Below are 23,343 nucleotides of genomic sequence, written 5' to 3'. Positions count from 1 at the left end.
TTAACACGCGTGCACATATTGCGTTGGGTGCTGCGTCCACCTCAACGCTAGCAGAAAACGACTGCAGCACGTCTCGCAAGCACGTCTCGCAGAACCGCTTCCCACTAGAAGACGAGAGGTCGTACTAAATAGACCGCTCCAGCACGAAAGCAACCACCTGAAACCGCCGGCGAATATATGCCTGGCACATATAACATGGACTGCTCGCCCGAGCCAGCATACCCATAGATGGCGCCACTGCCTAAGCAACGTTAAAGTCCCTCAATCATTTAAAAGTATCGCCAGGCTTTGATCCAGCCGACAACGCCTGCGATAGGCTGATCGTTGACATGTGACCTTGCTCCGCCCCTTTGCCGCCATGAAAGTTCCTGCGCGCCGGGCAAAGAGCGCGCGTTTCGCCTGTTGTGCTTTGCACATCGCTGCGATAATTTTGTTCCGGGAGGTTCGAAATGCCTTGTTGCTGTGCGGTTGGGTGCCGAAACCGGACGAAGGATGGCAAGAAGTTATTTTGCATCGCGCGCGGCAACCAGAACCTAACCAGATGAAAAGTATGGTTACACAGAATTGCACGGACGGACTTTGAACCGTCGGTAACAACACGACTATGCGAGGCAAGTAACATACAACGATACAAAGGTGCCATAGAAAGTATACACGTGCGTGTGTCGAGCGGTGGTAGTATTTCACTCGCGTGCATGAATGTTGAGGGCCGAAGTTTGTGGAGATTATTTATTTTAGTTCGCTGTGAGCCCGCTGAATAGATCGGCATGACCTAGGATGCGAGGGACGGAAATGCCTTGTTGCTGTGCGGATGGGTGCCGAGATCAGACGGAGGACGACAAGAAGTTATTTTGCATACCGCACAGCAAACAAAACCTAACCAGAAGGTAATTCTGGTTGCACAGAAATGGACGGAAAGACTGAACCGTCGGTAACTGCACGACTATGCGAGGAAAGTAACGTAGAGCGATACGAAGGTGCGAGAGAAAGTATACACCTGTGTGTGCAGAGCTGCAGTATTATTTCATTCGCGCGCATGAAAGTTGACGGCCGAAGTTTGTGGAGATTACTGATTTTAGTGCATTACGAGCCCGTTGACTTAGCAAGTGCAGTATGACCTAGCATGCAAGTAAATAGTGGAGCAGAAACGCATTAACTAACTCGCTGACAAATATCCGCATTGCGTTACGTGCGATAAAAAATAAAATTCAGCAGCGAATTCTACTTTTACACTTTCCTGTGTTTGTGCGCACGTTGTTAACTGCGCTTTACAACATGTCCAAAATGTAATTTCCAATATCCTAATCGTGTTTTGTGCATTGGATATGTGAATAAATATATTGCTAAGTGCCTGCATTACTCTGTTTTTAAAAACGAATACTGCATAGCCACAGCTACTAAAAGCGTAATACAGTATATCAAAGTACATTACATACAGCTGCGAGCTCGTTCCTTCCAAGTTTCCCTTACACTCGAAGATGTTTCAGTAATCGGCAATGCCATTTTACTGATGAAAAACACACAACTGCAAATGAACATAAGAAAAACGCCACAAGCGATACGCGGATTGCCAGCAAAACACAGTGCAGTCATAGCTGGGTCAATCCGAATGCGTTTCGTATAAGGGCCCTCTAATTCTTACGGGGATTTAGCGGTGCACGGAGGCGAAAAGGGATAAACACAACAATGCACGTCATGATTCGAGTTTACGCGGCGACGTCACACGGTTCACGAGAACAGTCAACCGCATTCACACACGCGCACACACTACGCTCGATGTTGGTGTGCCGCGAGATCAGATCACGCTGGCAGCCCGAACACGATCGAGGAGACACGCTGACGCGATCCATACCACCTCTTCATCATGTCACGACAGTTGCACTGGCTCGTAGCATTGAACCACAAGACACAGCAGTCGTCGTGTAATCGCTACACGACAGACACACTCAGCGACAAGAACACTGTTGGCGCACTCGTTTACACAAACACACAGGTTGTTGTTTAGTTGCCGTGAGGGTCGCGCGCTTTGAGAATCGCACGTTTGAGAGACGTTATGTCGAAAGTTTTCCGGTCCAAGCGACTGTCAGCCTTCATTTTTACACGACTTCTTCGTTCAATGCAACCGCTATGTATACGCAGTACACTTACATGCAAAATATTTCACAGAGCATACGGGATTAAGCGTAAGCAATCACCAAGGCTCGCGCGGCGATTGAGCGCAAACGAACGAAATGTAAACACGCGAAATCGAGGTGATCAAGCCCTCATTACGCTCTCTTGAGCTATTTTCTTGGAGCACTTATTTGAAATTAAAGGTTTTTCGCCACAGTCAGGCACCAGAAGGTTTTATTTCCGCGCGTATGCAGATATTTTTTCACTTCACGAATGCCGCGGCGCCGCCGTTTAGCGTGGGCGCCGTCTGCTACAGGAACTTCCTAGGTGGCGCGCGCGGCAGATGGCGCTACCTTGCAAATTATAGAGGGACCTTAAGCAACGTGGCGACGCCCATGAAAAAAAAACACAAAGGTGGTAGAGCCATCTTCTGGTGTTTTCTTCAACTACAACGCGTGTTGCACGGCCTCCGAGTTTATGAGTATTACAAAGAGGATTCGACATTCGAATCGTTTCTCGCTGTCCGACTCGTGTTCGATTCCGTCTGAAAGATTAGGTATTCGCACATCTTTTAAATTATCCCATGATGAATGAATACATTTTGCGGACAGGCGAACGTATTTCAGCTCCGTATTTCCGCTCCGTATTTCTGCTCGCTCCTAGCGTTTCGCGGTGAACGCGATTCACGGCTCGACATCAGGAAAGAGAGAGAAAAGCCCTACTTACCACCCAGAGCTCCGGTTGCGAAGAGTACACCAACGACGGCGAGAATACCGACCACCAGCAGAATGAGGAGGATGATCATGCCACCACCGCCTCCGCCACCTCCCCCATCCTTGTTGCTGGAAAGGGCAGGCGCAGAAGCATTAAATGTCTGCGGGGGTAAGCCGTCCGCTCCGGAATTATGCGGTGAACGCCAAGTACGCAGCAAATAAAAAATTAAGAAAGGACGCGACGCCGTATATGAAACATAGGCGGGCAAAGTAAGAGGGAGCTCACTGGTAATACTGGCTCACCAACATTTTCGTGGGCTATATGTACTCACTCGTACTCAAGTGCACTCCTACTCGTCGGCACACTCACTTGACCGGGGACGGAGAGAGGACGGAAGGGGCAGGGGGGTTGGAAAGCCGCATATAGCTGAATTTTTTTTGGGGGGGGGGAGGGGGGCGGCGAGGAACTAGGGTGCCTCGATGTCCTCCTCGCCCGCAGTCACGCAGGGGCAGGAGGTGTACATTCAGGCGATCAAGGCAGAAAGCTGGGCTAGTTGAGTCATCATTAATCAAAAGGCTAGCGCGAATAACAGGGACACAGACAGAGAAGGCGACAGGACAAGCGTCCTGTCATCTTTTCTGTGTCCCTGTTGTCCTGTTGTCTCTGTTCCCTGTCCCTCTTGATTAATGCACATTCAGGCACCCTAGGAGATACAGGCTCGGTGTGCCACCCTCTGGCTACGCCATTGCTGGGCGGTAACCACGTGACCTCAGACCTCACGTGCGCACCAATTTGAGAGAGTCCAGCGGACAGCGGGAAATACAATAGACAGTTTTAGTTTAGCGTACGCAACTATAGCGTACGCTATACGCTATAAAATAGCGTACGCTAAGCAGCGCACGTTTACTACAATTTTAGTTGGCCAACGATATCTTTGGATCTCTGAGGCCATATTCCGTCGTTGCGGCTATTTCGCGCCTGTAGCGATAGGTGGCGCTGACATCTCGAACGTTTCTTTCGTTAGGCTTCGACTCGTTCGAAACGAGAAGCGATCTCGAAAACACCACGAAGTTATCCATAATACTCTGTTGTCGGAGCGGCCTGAGACTAAGCGAAAACCGTTTACACAGTCATTTGCTACGAACGACGTACATTTTACAAAAGCAACGCCAAATTCAATTCGAAGCGGGAAGCCGGGATCGCCGCCATGTTTCCCGCAAACTCCGCAAACCCCGCAAAAACGCTAACGCTAACTCGTTTGCGTTGCGTACGCCCGCTATACCCGCTATTTCGTTTAGCGTTCAGCGCATGCGCAGTGACGACCCGCTATTTTTTAGCGTACGCAATGGAATAGCGTACGCTATACTAAAACTGTTTAATGTCTCCGCACCGCACAACGGGTCACCTACGCGTAGACAGACCTGGGGTAATCCCCGCTTTTTTTTTTCCTCCGAGTGGTGACGTCATTGGCTCAGATTCCGAAAACTGCCACGGTAGCCGGAGAATGCTATTTGCTTTAGAAGAACTCTTTAGATGGCACCAACCAGCAAGGGGAATGCGCATGAAATAAAGCCTTCCGTCTATACCGCTCATGACCTCGCGATTAATCTTTGCTAGATTGGCTGGTTATTAGTGTACCGCGATTTATACTAACCCAAGATGAATACCAGGAATGAAGCAGCAACAAGGGTAACAGGACAGCGTTTATCCTATTTACTTTCTTCTATACCTGGGCCATCACACTCATTAATGATTGTCACTACGCGCGTAAACTGATAAGGCATTAGACTTTTGCGCTAAGAAATGTGTCAACTGCACTCACATGAGCTTGTGTTTGCAGCGATAATGTGCATCGACGTTGTCAAACCGTTTGCTAAACCTTCTGTACAGGGGGAGTTTCCGAGTAGGGTGAACACGAGTGGTTGGCCATCCAGGTGCACGAATCTTCAGGTACACTCATCTATTGCAAATTGTTTTGAAAGCTTCCTCACAATTTCAGGCCTTCCGGCTTACCAGTCAAAGAAGAACGAGAAAATAACAATGCAAATGCGTTTTTTACGCCTCAACTGCGGCTCATTTTTTTTAACAAGTCCACAAACATGAATTTGTTACGATAAAAACGAAAACAGATCTCAACAAAATAATGAAGAAAAATCCTTTGTAGTCACCTTTTCCTTGCATCTCAACTGGTTAACCACAAGTGGCTGTCGCCATATAGTTAATTCTCTTAAAGCTGGTAGCTTTTCTCGGCTATCGTGGAAGTTGTCTGCATCTGACGTAATGACGTCACAGCGCACGTTACCTACAGTGTGGCGCGAATACATTGGTTGCCCCTTTCTCCGCGGTGCGGCTCTCTCTCTCTCCAAATCGCGTGGACATGAGGTCACGCGGTTTACAAATCTCGTTTTCTTAAACGCTTCACTAACCTTCTAACCTGTTGTCGCGATTTCATGACGTAACAAATGAGCAACTGAATCCAAACGAGGCACTTTTGACGTCACTTGTAGTCGTCCTACAATACCGCTTCGGCGTGTCACCATCTCTGACTTGCGAAACAGTGGCGTTCTCAGCGAAGCAGAACAACAGTCCGACAAATTCTCGCGGATGCATTCATTCAGGTGCTACTTTACACCCGAACACTTTGCAATACTATATTCGAGCTCTCGCAAAGATGCAGCAGGGGATCGCACTGCCTATTCAGAATCCGTACAGTGCGAAGAACGGGCAAATGAACCACGGTAGTACACCCTAAAATAATTTACACCCTTAGAAGTGAAAGAGGGTGTAAATCTGTCTAACTCACACCATTAGGGTGTCCGTTACATAAATCATACTACAAAGGTGTGAGTTTTAGACACATTTACACCCCTTTTCACTTTTAAGAGTGTAAATTATTGTAAAGTGTAGCTGCTTGCGCTTCGATAAGCTCGACGTCGCAGCTGCGATCGCGGTCACGGCGGGTGGCCACACTCCGATGGAGCCGAAATTCAAGAACGCCTGCGTGTTGAGGATTCTCACGCGACGGTCTGCCTCGTGATCATACTGCGGTTTTGACAAGCAAGCCCCCAGAACTTTTAGATGTTCTAACAGGAAGACATTCTTTTGTGCTAAACGCCTACTTTAGCACTTTCTTTTATGCGTTGCATATTGCAATCACTCAGTTCAGCCCTTGGGCGCGGCCGGGCAGCCACCATTGAGGGTATGAGCCATTGTTCATTGCTGCGCGTCTCATATGTGGGTCTATTCTCTTTTAAGTTTGCTATGTTTGTTATTAAGTTGTTTCTATTTTTATGCGTTGCATATTGCAATCACTCAGTTCAGCCCTTGGGCGCGGCCGGGCAGCCACCATTGACCTTTAGCGCAACCACGTGACGTGACGTCACGACAACCGGAGGAAAAGCCCCAACTCGCGCAATATGCAACGCATTCTTGGCTTAACCAAGCTAAGCCTGGCCATTTTTTTCCTTCTTTTCTTTTTTTATGCGAAGCATACTAGCCGCACAACCACGCTCTTCCTTGCTGCGCCGCGCGCGGCCGCGTAGCTACCATATGACGTCATAACAGCTGCAAAAGCGGAGGCTCAACTCGTGCGCTCGCTTGCGGCCGCGTAGCTACATAGCCGGGTCTCAGCTCGTGCGCTCGCCTGCATGAGTTGTTTCTTCGTCTAGCCGAACCAAATATAGCCAAGCAACAGCAGTTCACCAGGCTAAACAGTGGTTCAACAACTACAATAAAGGCTAGTATGCTTCGCATCCTGGGCTTAACCTTAGCTAAGCCACAGCCATTTTTTTTTCGTAACAACAAACTGTACCTAATGATGTTAGGCAGGCTGAGTTGGTAGATTTTTTTTTTTTTAAATTCGTTATCGCGCATGGGTTCCACCAATCCTCGAAGATACACGATATATTCTTTTTCTTTTGCCACCAGAAATGATGTTCTCAGGCAGAGCATTACTGGCACGCGCGCGTGCTAATTAATGCTGCGTTTTATGGTTCGTTATCTGTGTAGCCCTCTTGTTTAGTAAATTTCAAATTTCAGCAGCAGCAGTCCAGCGTTTGTGGCGTCTGCGTCGTCTCTCTGTCCCGTCCAATTTGGCACTGGTAACACGAACAAGAATTTCCTGTAGACCCCCCGTAAATTTTCCCCACAGATAGTAAATGCTGTTAAAAAGATTTTTTTATGTTTTAAATTTGTGTAAAAGTACTTCTAGGCGCAATTTAAATGATTTTTTTTCTTCAGCCCCGAGATGTTCCGGCTACGAGAAGCTAAAAGCTCGTATTGTAGAGGTTACCTTGGGAAGACTTCCACCTGAATAAAAGGCTGCTACAGCAATTATTTTTGTTGCTTTCACCATAAGACGACTGATATGGTAATCCATCAATCTGCTGATGCGTAGAGGACAATAACTTGCACTGCCCCCCCCCCGCCCTCCCAAACCATGTTATCTGCATTCCTTGCATTCGCTGTCACCACTCGGGAATTGGACCAGATGTACCGCGACTGTTCGGCAAGCCCCGACCACACTATCAGAAAAAACGCGAGAGGGATCGGTCCTGGACCGATTTTTCGCGGCTTGCTGCGTGCCGCGGCCAGCGGAGGCCAATGAGAGTGGCCCCTTCAGTGACGTGGGCGCGCGGGAAACTGGCACCACGCGGATCTGCCCGACTGCATGCTCGATTCGCACTCGCGTCTGGTGCCAGCAGGACGGCTCCTTTCGCTCTGTCGTCTGCTCGCGTCAGCTCTCGTTCGCGCTTGTTTTGGTTTGTGATGGTTTGCGGCTGTTTTTACCACGACGAGTCTAAACCGAGACGTCGCAATGGAAAGGCGTTTCCATACGATTCCATTCCATTCCATTTCCATTCGATTCCATACGATAAGACGGACCCTGATTACAAGGACGCGGAGGCGACACCCAGTACCGCACTCTCCTCGTCTTTTCAAGGCGGCGACGCCGCGTTAAAATACACCCGCAAGGTTATGATCGCAGTGGAAACGACGTCGCCATCATCCTCCGGCATGACGTGCTAATAACGAAGGCCGAAGAAAGTAAACGCTGCACTGATCGTCAAGACGTAAGAAAACGCGCAAATTCTCGCACTTACACGTAAAGTAAAAGAGGAGGAAAGATTTTTCTTGCTGTCACGTGGCGGCCGCAGCTGCTCACCGCCAGGGGGCGTGGCCGCGCTGCCGCAGCAACGTTTGACCGCTGGCGGCACGCCGCGTATACGTTTTAGAGCGCGGCGCTTTTAGCGCCCGTTCGTGCGTTGAGCGTCGGCGTCCCTCGGCGTAACCGAGCGAACGAGCAAAGCGAAAGATGAATGAGCGAACGCGGAACGCAGCGTGGGATGAAAGACGGCGAGAGCGAAGAGAGCGCGAGGAGGAAAACGGCGTGCCGCACGACACGTGCTCCGACGCTGTGACCAGGCACGCTGCGAGCGCGTCCATCGATACCATATACGGAAACAAAGCGCTGGCGTGGGCTTCGGAACCACTGCGCATGCGCCACTTCGCCTACACTCTAAAGACAGTTGCACCCTTTGGGGTGTAGATTTGTCCCACAACAATAATCGTCATCTGTCTTGCCCGCGTTTCCTTTCTTTAACGCTGCGAGCCCGGTACGTCCCAGTCACGAACAGCATGCGCGTTATCAGTGTGACGCAGCATTCTCGACAGCAAAGTAGCGAGCGCCGAGTTTTGAAGAAAGGAAACGCAAGCAAGGCAGGTGACGATTATCGTTGTGGGACAAATATACACCCCAAAGGGTGTAAACTGTTCTTAGAGTGTACGCCACCGCCGCTAGAGAGCGCGCTCCGCGCGAGCTACGCGTTCCCGCGTTTACGCTTTCTTTCTGAACAATGTGCGACGCAACCGGTGCAAACGCTTCGTCTGCCGCTGCTGCTAAACGAGCCGCCCGAGAAGAGGCTCAGCGCCGCCGCCGAGAGGACCCTGTCGTTCAGAATCACGCTTTACAACGATATATCGCGAATTCGAAACACCTAAACAGCTGCGCTCAAAATTAGCATTACGGAGTATCGCAATCGTCGATGATTTTTTTTTCCTCCAGTGTGGCAGGAGCTTTTCAGTTGACCACGCCGCAAAATGACACAGAGCTGCTACTTCGCATAGTACGCGCTCCTATTATGTGTCTACGCTATAGTAAGCCTCCGATATGCTGAAACTTCCGCGTTTCCTTGTTAGGCTACCAGGGAAACGAAAAGGACATGCGTCGGAGATATATTTGTACTCGTTCGTACTGCCTCCACTCCGCGAACGTGCTAGTAACGCGACGAACACAATGTGAATTTACAAGCCATAATCCGCTAGTCAGTGCATGGTTTGGAATGGCACTTGGCAACCGTTGCAAGGATACATACACACGTACACACACGCGCGCATACAAATGCTGCGACAGCGGACAAAACTGCCCCATCCACCCACCGTGGTACGTATACGCAATCCTATGGCAAATCCCCCCCTCAAACTATACCTCAGACGTTTTTCTTTCATTCTTATACTGCCACTCCAGTCTTCTGCAGCAGGCCTTTAGCCTCGCAAACCTCTCCAGTGGCATTTTACTGCATGCTATTAACCACCACGCTCAATCGGGCCCCCTGGTCGCCTTCTGTCTGACAGGCAGACAGCACATACAAAAGACAGTTCAGCAGAATGCGTTGGTGGGCTAGTTGGTGCGAATCCATGAATACTTTGTTTAGCGCAAAACGACAGACACACTGTAACAAAGTATTCATGCATACGAAAGGAAAGTGTACTTACACCATAGACTGTTCCGAGCCTCCGGCAGTTGACGGGTCCGCGGTCGAAGCTGTCGCTGGAGAAGGAACGTGTCAATTAGCGCGTCGGCCGTCACAGAGCGTCGCATTAGACAGTTCTACGTACGCTGAAGCTTGGCGCACGCTATATAACGTGTGAGTTCCACGTGCAATGCGCGCCGCATGTGCGGGACGCTTATATTAGAGACTTTTAGCGTGTCCGGTATTCCGCCAAGCGCGGGTGGTTTGCCGGTTTAGCGGGGGCGTAAACGTGAGCGCTCAGATTGGTGGCGCCAGCTGGTGGCGCAAAGCTCAACCACGCAAACACAGCGCTAATTACTACATTCTGCTTAGCTGCTGGTGTAAATTTTTGACAGTGGCGTAATCGTGTTCGCAATTGTGCCGCTGCCAAAACTTTGCACTAGCAACGGAGCAGGATATAGTGAGTTACTGCAGTTTTAGCCCTGTGTTTGTCTGGTTGAACTCTACGCTACCAGGCGGCTGCATCGCTCTGGCCGCTCACGTTTACGCCCCGCAAATCCGGTAATCCGCCCAAACCGCTCCCGTTTACCGGAATAGCGGACAGGCTAAAAGATTTTCCCGTACGCAACAGTCGGTGTTACAGGAGTGTGACATGTGGCCGGGTTACGTCAACTTCAGTCATTATATGACATTCATCTCCATGCAAAATGCCAGTCATTCATTTCATAAATCGTTAGCAACGACCACAAGAATTAATGTCGTCGTCTTCCAGCAACTATTTCGTCATTTCAACCATTTTGACTTGCAATCCTGCCGTTTTTCTCGCACGGATTACATTGACTAGCACTTGGATTAAACCTGCTGGCGCTAGGACTAAATTTTTTGTCGCTTGGGTTAAATAATCTGGCGCTCGAGTTATTTTTCAGCGGGTGCTTGGATGAAAGTGAGCAGGAAAGCCTGTTGTTGCCGTAACTCATGCTTGGGCGCATTCATTCAGAGGTGAGCCCTTCCATTTATTCTTCATGCGTTGGCGATAGAGTGGACGTGAGTTTGCGTGCGAGTTGGGGCGGATATGTTTAGATAATGCGCGAGAAACTTAATTACCTTTATTTCGACACCAAAGTACATTTCGACACCAACTTCATTAACGCGTTCTTCTGCTAAAGAAAAACTAAAATCTCAGTCGATATAAACAGCCACGTTTGCCGCATCTATAGTCGGATACAACTTTAGAAAAAAGGGGGCGTTTACTCCTCCGAGGCAAATGCACACGAGCATCCACCAATGGGCGCGCACTCTGGACCGACGTCATGCGCCGGACGGCCGGTGACTTCGCCGCTTCGGTCATCTGGGCGGGGCCTCCCCTTTTTTCTAAAGTTGTATCCGACTATAATTACTATGTCAGCTAAAAGCGGCTCCGCTACTTCCTTTGTCACTGTGTAGCGAGCAGGTATACGCACTTTCGCTGACGTTTCGATGCTGAAGTACTTTCTTTGAATGTTAGCGATACAACGCTGGCGGGCGAGTAAACTTTTTCATCCCCGAGGGAAGCCGTGTATTACCAAGAGCCGGCAACGCAGACAGCCCTTATTTGGCAGGCAGTCTGTCGATTTGGTCACACAGATTCATCACTCCAGTCGCCGTTTTTTGCATGCCAACCGCTGCCCACGTGCGTCTTCCCTCTACCACTCCACAGTTTGCAGCATGAACGGAGCACAGTGCGTTAGCGAACACCCAGTTGCATTCCCGGCAGCTGATCGCACAGTATATCAGGGCGGAGGGGGTAATGGTATCGTAGTCGTGCACTTTCGCAGAGGCAACGGATGGATGGACGGATATTATGAGCGTCCCCTTTGGAACGGGGCGGTGGGTTGCGCCACCAAGCTCCTGCTATCATACTGCCTAATATCCTACCTAGGTTAAACAATGAAAAAATGAAAAAAAAAACTGAACTACCACGCCCAAATTTTCTGATCCCCTATTGCGAATTGTGCTTTTGTACGTCTCCGTCTTTTGTCGTTTCCCTACTTCCATCAATCCTCCAGTCGCCTCTTACTAATGTCTACTGCGGACATGTTTGCTTTACCACTGAACCCAAGGACTTCAAGGAGGCCAGTGGTGCCTAAATAGACCGCTGGGTAGACGTCTTCACATTCTAATAAAACATGCTCCGTAGTTTCCCTAGCTTTACCCCAGCAAGCACATGCTTCTTCCTGCAACCTGCGCCGCCGAAAGCGCCATCTCGATTCTCTAAGGCGAACTGCTCGGTGAAAAGGATCTGCATTTCTATTTCTAGCGTCTTTCGCAACGTAATTCCATCTAAAGGTTCATTAGTGAATTGCTGTTAATGAGCGATTATTGTGAACCTCCGTACGCCCGCCGCGTCGCAGAAAAAAAAATGACCTTTTTTTTATCTACTGACCATTTCGATTTTAGATTTATCTTCGCACTTGGATGAAACGCGCGGCGCAGTATCCATCACTAGATGGCGCCAGCGATTCGGTTGCGAGTCCTTGGGCCCTACAACGCCAAACTATTCCAATATGCTTTTATTCCAATCTCCTGACGTCAAATTTGCGTAACCGACGACGCAAGCTTCGGGCGGTCACCGTCAGGTTTGTCTGAACAGACCGATCAAACGCTCTCCCCGTTCATAGGAGGCCACTTCTGTTTGCTTGAAGAACGAATAACATTGCCTATACTGACCGGCTTATCTAATTAGCTGAAAAGGGGCGAGGAGCACGCTCAAGTGGAGAGGGATTCAATAGGGCCGAGCCACTGCACTGAAAATCGATAACCGGATGAAGAAGATGGTGCCGGCGTCTGCGGTTGGTCCGCTTTCCCTTACTTAGCTTCCGGTGGCTGGTCGAAAATCACGGCGGTATGCAACGGAAGCTTAAGAATGACGCTAAAACGGATCCTCGGCAAAGAACAGTTGGCAGAACGAGGTCGTAAACGCGCCGAAAGAGCTCGAAAACATTACACGGCCACGCAAGAAGTTTTATTATACGCAAATAGATCCGTGCTCTCCGGCAGATGCGAGTAGCCCGCGCCCGAGTGATCGGCGGCAGTCATCTTTTATTCCTTTCGGAACCGGGCCGCCTACGGCTATTCAGAAGAAAATTCAGTTTTGTTCGGCATATTAATGCATCTTTAACGCGTATGTACACGTCACTTTGACGCGGTGAGCTTTTACCGTTTTGTGACGTCGCGTGACAGGTAGGTGAAGTGGGTGCAGCCCGAAAATTTTTGACCAATAGCCGGGGGCTAATGGCGAAAAGGCGTCGAATCAGAAATAACTATTTTTGTGTGTACACGTCATATCAGATGGGGAGTATCGCGGTTTTCATGACGTCGCGTGACGGACAGGTGAAGTGGGGCTGGTCCAAAAAAGTTTTTGGCCAATCGCGGAGGACTGATTACAGAATTGGAATAGAAAAGTTTGGAATAGTTTTACGTTATAGCGCCCTTATGTCTGTTCAATGACCGTCAAAGAAACAGCAAGCGAGCAGTACGTTCAGGCGAGAGTGCGCAAAGAACTGGCCCTTTATACAGGCGTGCTTTTCGGTTCACGTCACTCATCGTAGCTACGGCCGTGATAGCGAAACTGCCCGCCTATACCATGAACAATCGCAGACAGCACATACGAAGAGCAAAATTTTTCGTTCGTAAGTGAGGTTTGCCATTGGCCAGCAGCTTATCGCTAACAATATGTCGAACGTCGTGATTGGCTGACACCAGAGGGTGGGGTGGGGGTTATTCTGCAAGAGTCCTGTCCGACTGTCCATTTCGTCGCCGTTGATTGGCTGGAGCTGTACGAGCGAGAAGGAGACAGGCTGGTGCACTTGTGGTGCCCTCCTCGACCGCACAGCTTCAGCAAATCAGTGGCGGCCGAAATGGACTGTCCATGAGGCGGACATACAAGAACACGTTCCTGATCTTGTGACCAGTTATGAGGCAAGAAGTATTTCTTTTCTATTTTGTGTGTCAATATGGGGGGAAAACTGCTACGCATTGCAGTTGTAGGGTTGGCAACCTGGCCTATATAACGTCTGAAATGGCTCTTAGGAGTAGGCGTCGGCCAATCTTCACGATGTAACAAGCAAAGACGGCTGGCCTGTCACTACGAGTTGTTATCAAAGAAAAAAATTTCAGAACTTTCGCCAAAAGTTCGCGCAACCTTACGCACAGAAGAAGCGGGGACGAATTCAGAAAGAATTTCTTTCGTAAGTGCTGTTTGCTGTTGACCAACCGCATTGGCTCCTATTAAATTCGCCATCGCGACTGGCTCAAATCTGTTCTTACGAACAGCTTAAGCGTAAGAACTTTTTCGTGAATACCGGTTCTGTTTACGAATACGCCAGTGCAGCAGATGCTACAGAGGTTGACCAACGTGAGAGCGCCGGCACCGCGTATTGTCCGTATGCGCGTGAATGACGTGAATCAGTAGAGACTTTTAGCCTGTCCGCTATTCCGGCAAACGGGGGCGGTTCGGGCGGATTGCCGGTTTTGCGGGGGCGTAAACGTAAGCAGCCAGAGTGGTGCAGCCGCCTGGTGGCGTAGAGTTCAACCAGGCAAACACAAAGCTAAAACTGCAGTAACCCACTATATCCTGCTTCGCTGCTGGTGCAAATTTTTGGCAGCAGCGTAATAGTGAACACGATTACGCCACTGCCGAAATTTACACCAGCAGCTAAGCAGAATATAGTAATTAGCTTTGTGTTAGTGTGGTTGAGCTTTGCGCCACCAGCTGGCGCCACCAATCTGGCCACTCACCTTTACGTCCCCGCTAAACCGGTAAACCGCCCGCGCTTGCCGGAATACCGGGCGCACTAAAATTCTCTAATTTCAAGGGGCCTGGTAACGCGGTCTGCGGTGCAGTATATACGGGCTGCAGCGATTGGTAGAAGCCGTAGGCCCAAACAATAGGCGCAGGGTAAATCGCCGCAGTCCCTTTTCGCTGCAAGCAGGATACCTGCTTCAGTGATTCAGAGCGAACTTTCATGCAATTTTTTTTTATAGATTGCATTACGAGAGGCGACCGCACGGTACCGCTACGACTGCAGCAACCTAACCGGGCAGCTGGAGGAGTATCCATCCCAGCATGCCCACGTTCGTGGCCTCCAGGGCGATGAGTTAAACCGTGGAGGAAGGAATGAAACTAGGAGGAAGAGTCACGTGACAATATTAAGTCTATAGCTATATAAAAATATAAAGGAAGGCTGTCGCCACGGAGGGAGTCCGTATAGGGATAGTATATAGAGCGGAGAACCGGTAGTGAGAACACATTGCGAGGAGGGCGTCACCAAAATTACCACTAACCAAACAATGCATCGAAAGGTCCTGACACTATATATAGGACCTCTAGAGTCAACGCGAAGATTAGCTAGCTCCTATTAGCCCCGAGAAAGAGGAATGGCGCCCTCTCGCGAGTGACGTCACGGCCAGGACGCCGCTCGCTCCGGCTCGCTCGGCTGCCGCGCACGCTCGTTCCCTTCGTGTATGCTTGGGGTATAGGCGGCTCGAGCCGTACGTATTGAAGAATAAGTCGGCTTCTTTCAGCTGCCATACCTTAACCACAGTTTCTTCTTCAAAAGCGTGTGAGTCGAGAAACTTTGCGGTTTGGATATCGCAAGCTAAGTAGCGTTAAAGGGGTCTACTAGTTTTTGCAATGCATATATGCGCCGTGTCTATCGGTAAATTTTGACTAAAAAAAGAATATCTGCAAATTCAACGCGCGAAGTTGTGTATGATGCTTCGCTAAACACTTAACATTCCTTTAGTATTTAGCTATGAGAGGTATTGCATTTTACGTGGAAGAATAATTTGGTATTTGGCGTCAACATGTTATCCGATGTTAGAAAGACACTGCCCAGCGAAGCTGTCATCATGATTCCTATTACTCTGGTGTGTTGTTCCATTCAAATATGGCCATTCATTAATGCGTAAAAAAATAGTTAGGCGCGCATTTCTTATGAAAATGTTTGCTGCTACTTTCATCCCCCTCTGAAACAGGCCTCCAAAAAACGAATTGCTCATGGCTGCTAACACGACGGCGTGTCATGTAGAGTATTTACATAGTTAATTCACAAACACCATAGTAGCAATCACCTGAGAGAAAAGTTTCGTTGTTTAGATCAACAGCCACTCAATTGAAAGTGATGAAATGTATCATAGTGGCCCTCAGTAGCCTTTATCGACATTATGGCACACCCCTGATCACGTAACGGTAGCAATCGACTGTCCGTATGGCGAGGCACGCTAGGTTCGCGAAACCCATCAGTTCACTTCAACTTCGAATTAAAACCATAAAGCATTTTTTTACAGCGCCAACTGGAATGGCTAAAGTATTCTCGAACTATTACTACGCAGCTTAGATTGCCTACAAAAGGAAAATTCAAGCACCTTTTGTCTCACCATGTCTCGATCCAGCGTTATTTAATTATACAAACGGATAACTATTCGCTTCGTCGGTACTTAAAAGAGAACCTTGCAGGCTAATTTAAGTTTGCTCCAATCCAATCGCAAACATTCATAAAGAAAGCACCACAAGCCTTGCATATACTTTCACTTGATTTCTGACCCTCCACAGGGGGAATTTCGATATCTTCAACATGTCCCATACTACTAGTCATTGACGCTTCGACTGCTTTCTGGCTGCAGCTATGCAGTCCAGCAGGCATACTTCACTAAAAAAATTGGGCCGAGCAGCCTGTGTCAGTTTGCCAAACAGATTCGTCATGTATATTCCTCAAGCAACAAGCACCAGTAAATTTCTCAAGTGAGTTTGATTTGATTTGATTTATTAATTTTCATTTACACACACACATGTACAGAGGAGTTGCAAATGGAGGTGGATGAGGGAAAAAAGCCGCACAGACGCGGCTTGAGGTAATCTCACCCTCTTAGGTACAATATGGCTGCATGGGGTAACACATCAAGCGCCATATAAATTACATTTATATAGTGGCCATAAAACATTGCAGTTATACAATATATGAAAGCACAGTGAAATATTTCCACGATAACAATGCAAAACACACTGCGGCATTGAAATAAATAAATGATATACACTTGGTAACATAGACAAAAAAAGAGGAACATAACATGCATTATTAATCATTAACAAACGCGCTCTAAAGAGGCGAGTTGAACGTGTAGCACGGGAAAGGGAATATATATTGGTACATTCCTATTTGTACTCTGTAAATAGCTGTAAGCCTTCATTAACTTTACTTCAAATTTCCGCCGCTTAAAAAAAATAAACACGTGAAGAACCGCCTAATGTTGACAAGCAGTTAAAGAAGCAAGTGAGGCGTGTAGAATCTAAGCTCCAGTATTAGTTAAGTCACCGTGCTACTGCCGAGCGTTTCTGTGAGGAAATGCAAAAATTCGATATTATACCATGGACTACTCGTCGTGAGCAAACCTGTTTTAGCGGAATAAAATCAACGTAACTGCTGTAGAAGTCATATATAGCCAGCTTTGTGACATACTTGTTGCACCGCGGCAGGTATGGTATCATAACTGGGTTCCTATAGGCTATGCTTTTGCGATTGTCTATCCGCGTATGAAAAACCCGTAATGGGCTGGTCTGCGTCGCTTCGGCTGGCACTGTAGCGTTGCCTTCGAGAGCTGCATTATTGTCTAAGAAATTAGCTCTTTGAATAAATGTTCGCAAAGGAAGACGTCATAAAAATATATTTGAGACGACCACTATAAGTATACAAGCAGAGAGAACGAGGGCGAACAAACGAAAACACCGCAGAAAGCGCCCGTACAACGCACGAACTGTAGCAGACGACAGGCGCGAGTCCGTGCCCTGACGTCACGCGAGCGGCGCTCGCAGCGCCGCTCGTGTTCGTTCTCGGGGCTAATAGTGAAACAAGGTGCAGCGTCAGGGGAGGTTGGCTTGCCGACCTCCTCTGACGCTGCAAACCTTTTCCATTTTTTTTCCTTACCCTGTTACTTAAGCTGAAAGCTACGCGCCAGCGAAGCTGGACTGCCGAAACCAAAACTAAACGCGGCACTACGCAAGCCAGTATTGGCTCTCGTGTGACGTCAACGAATGACCCAGGGGGGCGGCCTCGAAGCGCCATTATGCTGGCAGTGCAATGAGGGTATAGGGACACTACGCGTAAGTGCGTCGCTGCGCGCAAAATGTATAGCCAATGTAGAATCAATATAGGACGAGCACAACACGTTACAGGGCGCCAGCAAGCGGTCGGGACCACGCATCGTCTCCGTAAAGCTGTAAAGGGTAGCTAACAAGGCCCTGCGGATTCCTGGAGCGGACGTTTTAAAGTCACGGCCGGTATTATACTAAACGACACGTGTTTTCGAGACAGGCACAAGCATTATTCTGCACCGTTTTACGTGTCATGTAACTGAGGGTGCATACGAACTACGCAGTGTCAGGACAGATAATTGGGGTTCCAAGAACATGATGGTACTAAAAATGGCTACGGGATCAGCCGGCGCAGTCCTGACACTGCCAGTTTAACCATGTCGTAAAATATTACGCCATATTCGCCTTTTTTTTAACTAATCGGAGAAGGTGGACGCCTCGTGACAGGTCAGTGCCGAAGTGATGGCGCATTCATATGGCGGAATTTGACGTTGCCCATCGCGGTATTTCGGAGCCATTTGCGCTTGTGCCTGTAGCTTTAGTGGTTGACGAACGTGGTCGGCGTTGTAGTGGCGACTTTAGTGGCCCACTGCTCACGGGCGAGGTGTTCACATAGGCGCAGTAGGGGCCCGAGGTCCAAGCCTCAGAATTACTAATGTTCACATACAAGAAAGGGGCTGGCAGATGGAATGGCACACTGTGGTATAAACTTTTTTAAAACAGGGTTGAAGTGCCTCAGACAGGCTGGCCAACGTTTCGATAGGTGGACCTATCTTCGTCAAAGGCGGCCTCGTCATCCTCGGCGTGTTAGTTTTAAAGGGTTAGTGCAGTGACGTCACGTGCGGGTGTTGTTGCTGGCGGCTGGTTTTAAAGAGAGATTACAAGAGGGAACAGGCGCTGTCGTCCGACGTCTGTGAGCCTCATTCTCAAGACGAAGGGACAAGAGCGTGAGAGTGGGCACGCGGGGAGGAAAGAAAAGAAATAGAAGCAGAAAAAAGGGGAAAAAAAAACAGGGGGGTGCCAGGGCCGTACCAAGACACAACAAAGGGGGGGGGGAGGGGAGTGAAAGAAAAAGAAAGAGAAAAATGAAATCTTTAAGAAGTATAGGGGCTTGGGAGCGTGTTGGGGATGCGAACGGTTGGGAGGTAATCCGAGGGAGTCGTTGGCGGCATGTTTTTGAGGCATTAGAACGGCCGGTCAAGCAATAGGTCGAGTAATTTTGAAATAGTTAAGGTGGCGACGGGGAGTCTGCGGTGCAATGTGTGGGGTGAATGAAAGGCAGCGGCATGGTCTTTCAAGGGGCACTGCCCCACGCGCTTAACGTAGGTGTCGTTACGGCGGCATCCAGAAGGCGATGGTTGAGGCGCCGAAAAAGGCATATTGACTTCGGAATGTGTTGTCGAGGGGGTTTCAAAAAAAAAAAGACTAAAAAAGGGGTAAGGGGGAAGGGGGGGGGGGCGAAATCGGTATAGCAAACAGGAGGGCGACGCGTGCAGAAGCGGGCGCGGGCAAGTGTACATGGAAGAAGGGGATCGTACACTTGGTATAGACGTAAAATCCTGAAAGAGTACATTAAATTGAGTAGTAAGCAGGAATTTTTTTTCCCCTCTCTTCTTCCTCTCTCCCCCTCTCCCCCCCCCTCTTTTCCTCCGAAATGAAAGAGTAGGTGAGGTTAAGAATTAAAGTTGGCTGGTGGCCTAATGTGTTTTGTGTATTGGTTGATGATATGAGAGTTTCAGATTAACTTAAATCTGAAACTCTCATATCATCAACCAATACACAAAACACATTAGGCCACCAGCCAACTTTAATTCTTAACCTCACCTACTCTTTCATTTCGGAGGAAAAGAGGGGGGGGAGAGGGGGAGAGAGGAAGAAGAGAGGGGAAAAAAATTCCTGCTTACTACTCAATTTAATGTACTCTTTCAGGATTTTACGTCTATACCAAGTGTACGATCCCCTTCTTCCATGTACACTTGCCCGCGCCCGCTTCTGCACGCGTCGCCCTCCTGTTTGCTATACCGATTTCGCCCCCCCCCCCCTTCCCCCTTACCCCTTTTTTAGTCTTTTTTTTTTTGAAACCCCCTCGACAACACATTCCGAAGTCAATATGCCTTTTTCGGCGCCTCAACCATCGCCTTCTGGATGCCGCCGTAACGACACCTACGTTAAGCGCGTGGGGCAGTGCCCCTTGAAAGACCATGCCGCTGCCTTTCATTCACCCCACACATTGCACCGCAGACTCCCCGTCGCCACCTTAACTATTTCAAAATTACTCGACCTATTGCTTGACCGGCCGTTCTAATGCCTCAAAAACATGCCGCCAACGACTCCCTCGGATTACCTCCCAACCGTTCGCATCCCCAACACGCTCCCAAGCCCCCATACTTCTTAAAGATTTCATTTTTCTCTTTCTTTTTCTTTCACTCCCCCCCCCCCTTTGTTGTGTCTTGGTACGGCCCTGGCACCCCCCTGTTTTTTTTTTCCCCCTTTTTTCTGCTTCTATTTCTTTTCTTTCCTCCCCGCGTGCCCACTCTCACGCTCTTGTCCCTTCGTCTTGAGAATGAGGCTCACAGACGTCGGACGACAGCGCCTGTTCCCTCTTGTAATCTCTCTCTTTAAAACCAGCCGCCAGCAACAACACCCGCACGTGACGTCACTGCACTAACCCTTTAAAACTAACACGCCGAGGATGACGAGGCCGCCTTTGACGAAGATAGGTCCACCTATCGAAACGTTGGCCAGCCTGTCTGAGGCACTTCAACCCTGTTTTAAAAAAGTTTATACCATAATGTTCACATAGTCACAGTAGGGGCCCGAGGTCCAAACCTCAGAATTCCTAATCTGCCAAATCCGAAAGATATGCGAGTTATAGCGATCGTTTTAGGTTACAACGACACCGGTCACGTGCACTGCAAATGTTTCGTTAAACGCCCAATTTCCTCCGCGGCAACGCGGCATCCATAGGCGTTCAGTGTCCTAAGGTGCTTTTCCTGAGAAAGAAGGGCTAACGAAGAGCAACAGTGCTTAGTGTTATACCGGCGCGGCCGCCATGAAGGCAGAAGGCAATGTGCAGGGCCGGTATTTTGTAGCGATGCCTTTGCCGATTCTATGCTTTTTCAGGCCTTTCGCGCTTGGCCAATGGTCAGAGCGACGGTCTGCCCATATTATCAACGGGATCAGGCGGCCGTGTGTGGTAGATGATAAGAAGAGCATAGAATAAGGCATAAGGCATCGCTACAAAATTGCGGCCCAGATCTACGTCAGAGAACGTGAGACTTTGACATGCTTTCCAAACCGAAACTCACAAAAGCGCACTTGGCATAGGCGATTTAACGAGAACGCGCGCACTCCGCCCGACGGCCGATGAAGCCAAGCGCGCGATGCCCGAAGGTGCCACGAAAAAAAAAGAAGAAAAATTCAACCTATCGCAACACTCGGCTAAACGACCGTTTTCGCCTGCCAGGCCACCGCTGCAATGCGGGGCTGACTGCCCCGCATTGCACCGCGCACTGGGGGCGAACGCAGCGTCACCGGGCGCCGCGAGGCCTGCCGCTTTTCCGCCTACGGGCAGAAGAGCCCCGGGCCCGAACGCGCCGTCCGAGCCCCGGACTCCTGCGTTCCCGCCGCCGCTCGGCGTCCGAGGCGCGCGGGGACGCAGGCAACGAGAAGGAAAGGAAGGCTGGCTCACTGTCTCCCATGGTTGCGGCCGGTCAGGAGGAGCTCGGCAGGTTCGAGGCTGCGGGGCTGGCTGGCGAGACCGCGCGGCTGTCGGGCACGGGAGCGGGTGCGGATCTCCTGCACGGGACTCGCGCCGGGTGACTCGTCACCTTTCTCTTCCTCGCCGCGAGCTGCGGCAAGGAAGGGCGATGCGGCTTGCCCCGCCCCCCCATTTTGCGCTTGGGAGAAAAGAAAATTCGTTCGAGTATCCACACCTCCTATTTATTCTCTCGGAATGTAAATTTCTGCCTTTACCCGAAGACATACCGGACTAAGGAAGCCACCCGCCTGAGGTCTACGCAGACAAGATCGCCGGCTCTATATTTTACAACTAAGCTGTATACCCCTACGCACCCCCCCCCCCCACTCCCCCCGTTGCATTTGTCGTGTCCGTGGACAAAAAAGAAACCAATCACACTGGAAGGAGCGCGTGCCGCTGGGTTCCTTGCGGCAACACCAGATGGTGCTCACCTCCGTGCACCCGTACGCATCCGCGGCGGCCGTGGGGGGAGGGGGGAGAAAAAAGAACCAGAAAGCTCGCCTTAGCGCATAGCGTTCGCCGCAGGCGTTTCCCAGTAATGATTAAGGTTGCACAAGCTTCAGCTGCTGGGAAATGGTAACTCTAGCACACAAAGCAAGGAGTGACGTAACTACACTTTCGTATGTAAAAGAAGAGCCCGCCTAGTAGCAACTGATTTGTGTTGTGACGGGGCTATGGGGAGGCCACGTTTTGACCCTTTTCGCGGAACAGTTTGTTCTCGAGAAACGAGATGGCGCTTTCGGCGGCGCGCCGCACGTCGCCTCAGCGACAGCGCACGAATACGAAACCGTTACCGCTTCTACCTTGCTTCTGTGCGACCAGCTGTCGGAAATGCAACTGGGTTTTCGCTAACGCACTCTGCTTGAATCATCCTGGAATGAATCGTGGATTGAAGACGTGTGCAGTAGTTGGCTGCAAAAATATTGACCGGCATATTAAGGAATGGAATGAATCTGTGTGGTCAAGTTAGCGGACCGTGTCACCGTGTCCGAACCTATTACCGGCACTTTGAGATGTACGGCTTTGTCCTCGAGGATACAAAAATTTGCTCATCCGCCAGCCTTGTATCGCTAACCTTAAAAAACATGCCCCGGAACTTCGGCAAGAATGTCATAGCAAGTTTCTCGCACAGTATCTACACACATCTACCCCAACTGACACGGATACTTACGCCCACTCTATCGCCAACGTGACAAGGGAATGGGAGCACACTTGAATATATGCGCACTATATACGCACAATAAGTCACGGAACACACTGATAGCGCACGGGTGGTCGAAGCTGAATATTTTACGACGGTCCACAAGAGTAAGCGAGTTACTAGCGATAATACATCTTTGCTACAAGATGTTAAAATGTGCAAACTAGCTATGTTTCAAACCTTGTGCGCAGCAAGAACAAATATATCGGAACTGAGCACACCCGCGAGCGATTAAGCAGAAAATAATCAGATAGTGACCGCACCGATGACCTTTACTGAGTCAGGAATGTGACAAGCCACTGCTTCAAAATATTTGCCAAATAAAGTACGGAGAGCAAAACACACTAACCTTGATTCAATTCATGAGCGAAAAGTTTGGATAGCTTGGAATGGCACATTCAACACCGCTTTTAGAACAATACGTTTGGACTATAGGTTAAGCAGCTCCGAAAGAGCTTTTACACGTTCTCTGAAGCTATGGCCAAAGCTTCGTGTCACCCACCCAGTCACCGTCTACGATATCTCCCAAAATAGGGGTTTGCTAAGCCGCACCGGCGTCATACACACCCACTGTAAACGCGGAGGCAACGGAGGCAGTTGAGGCAAGCAATGGGGGCGTCACCACGTGATCAAACATGGCAGCGCTCAGGTACAGTGTATTCGAAAGTATTCAAGT

General features: G+C 49.4%; 1 protein-coding gene across 1 annotated transcript in view; it reads right to left on the bottom strand.

Annotated features, from left to right (window-relative positions):
• LOC139047842 (calpain small subunit 1-like) overlaps positions 1–21,556 on the bottom strand; it is a 35,761-nt gene extending 14,205 nt beyond the window's left edge. Inside the window, exons 1-3 of the mRNA XM_070521981.1 lie at positions 21,398–21,556; positions 9,601–9,655; positions 2,839–2,954 (exon numbers count right to left, since the gene is read on the bottom strand). Of these exons, the coding sequence (XP_070378082.1) occupies positions 2,839–2,954; positions 9,601–9,655; positions 21,398–21,407 (181 nt within the window). The 5' untranslated portion in view covers positions 21,408–21,556. The remainder of the gene's footprint in view (positions 1–2,838; positions 2,955–9,600; positions 9,656–21,397) is intronic.
• Between the last annotated feature and the right edge of the window lie 1,787 nt (positions 21,557–23,343).

The sequence above is a fragment of the Dermacentor albipictus genome, chromosome 7, assembly GCF_038994185.2.
Source record: "Dermacentor albipictus isolate Rhodes 1998 colony chromosome 7, USDA_Dalb.pri_finalv2, whole genome shotgun sequence".
Lineage (NCBI taxonomy): Eukaryota > Metazoa > Arthropoda > Arachnida > Ixodida > Ixodidae > Dermacentor > Dermacentor albipictus.
The sequence above is the reverse complement of the archived record's forward strand: the minus strand, read 5'-3'. Positions and strand labels throughout refer to the sequence as shown.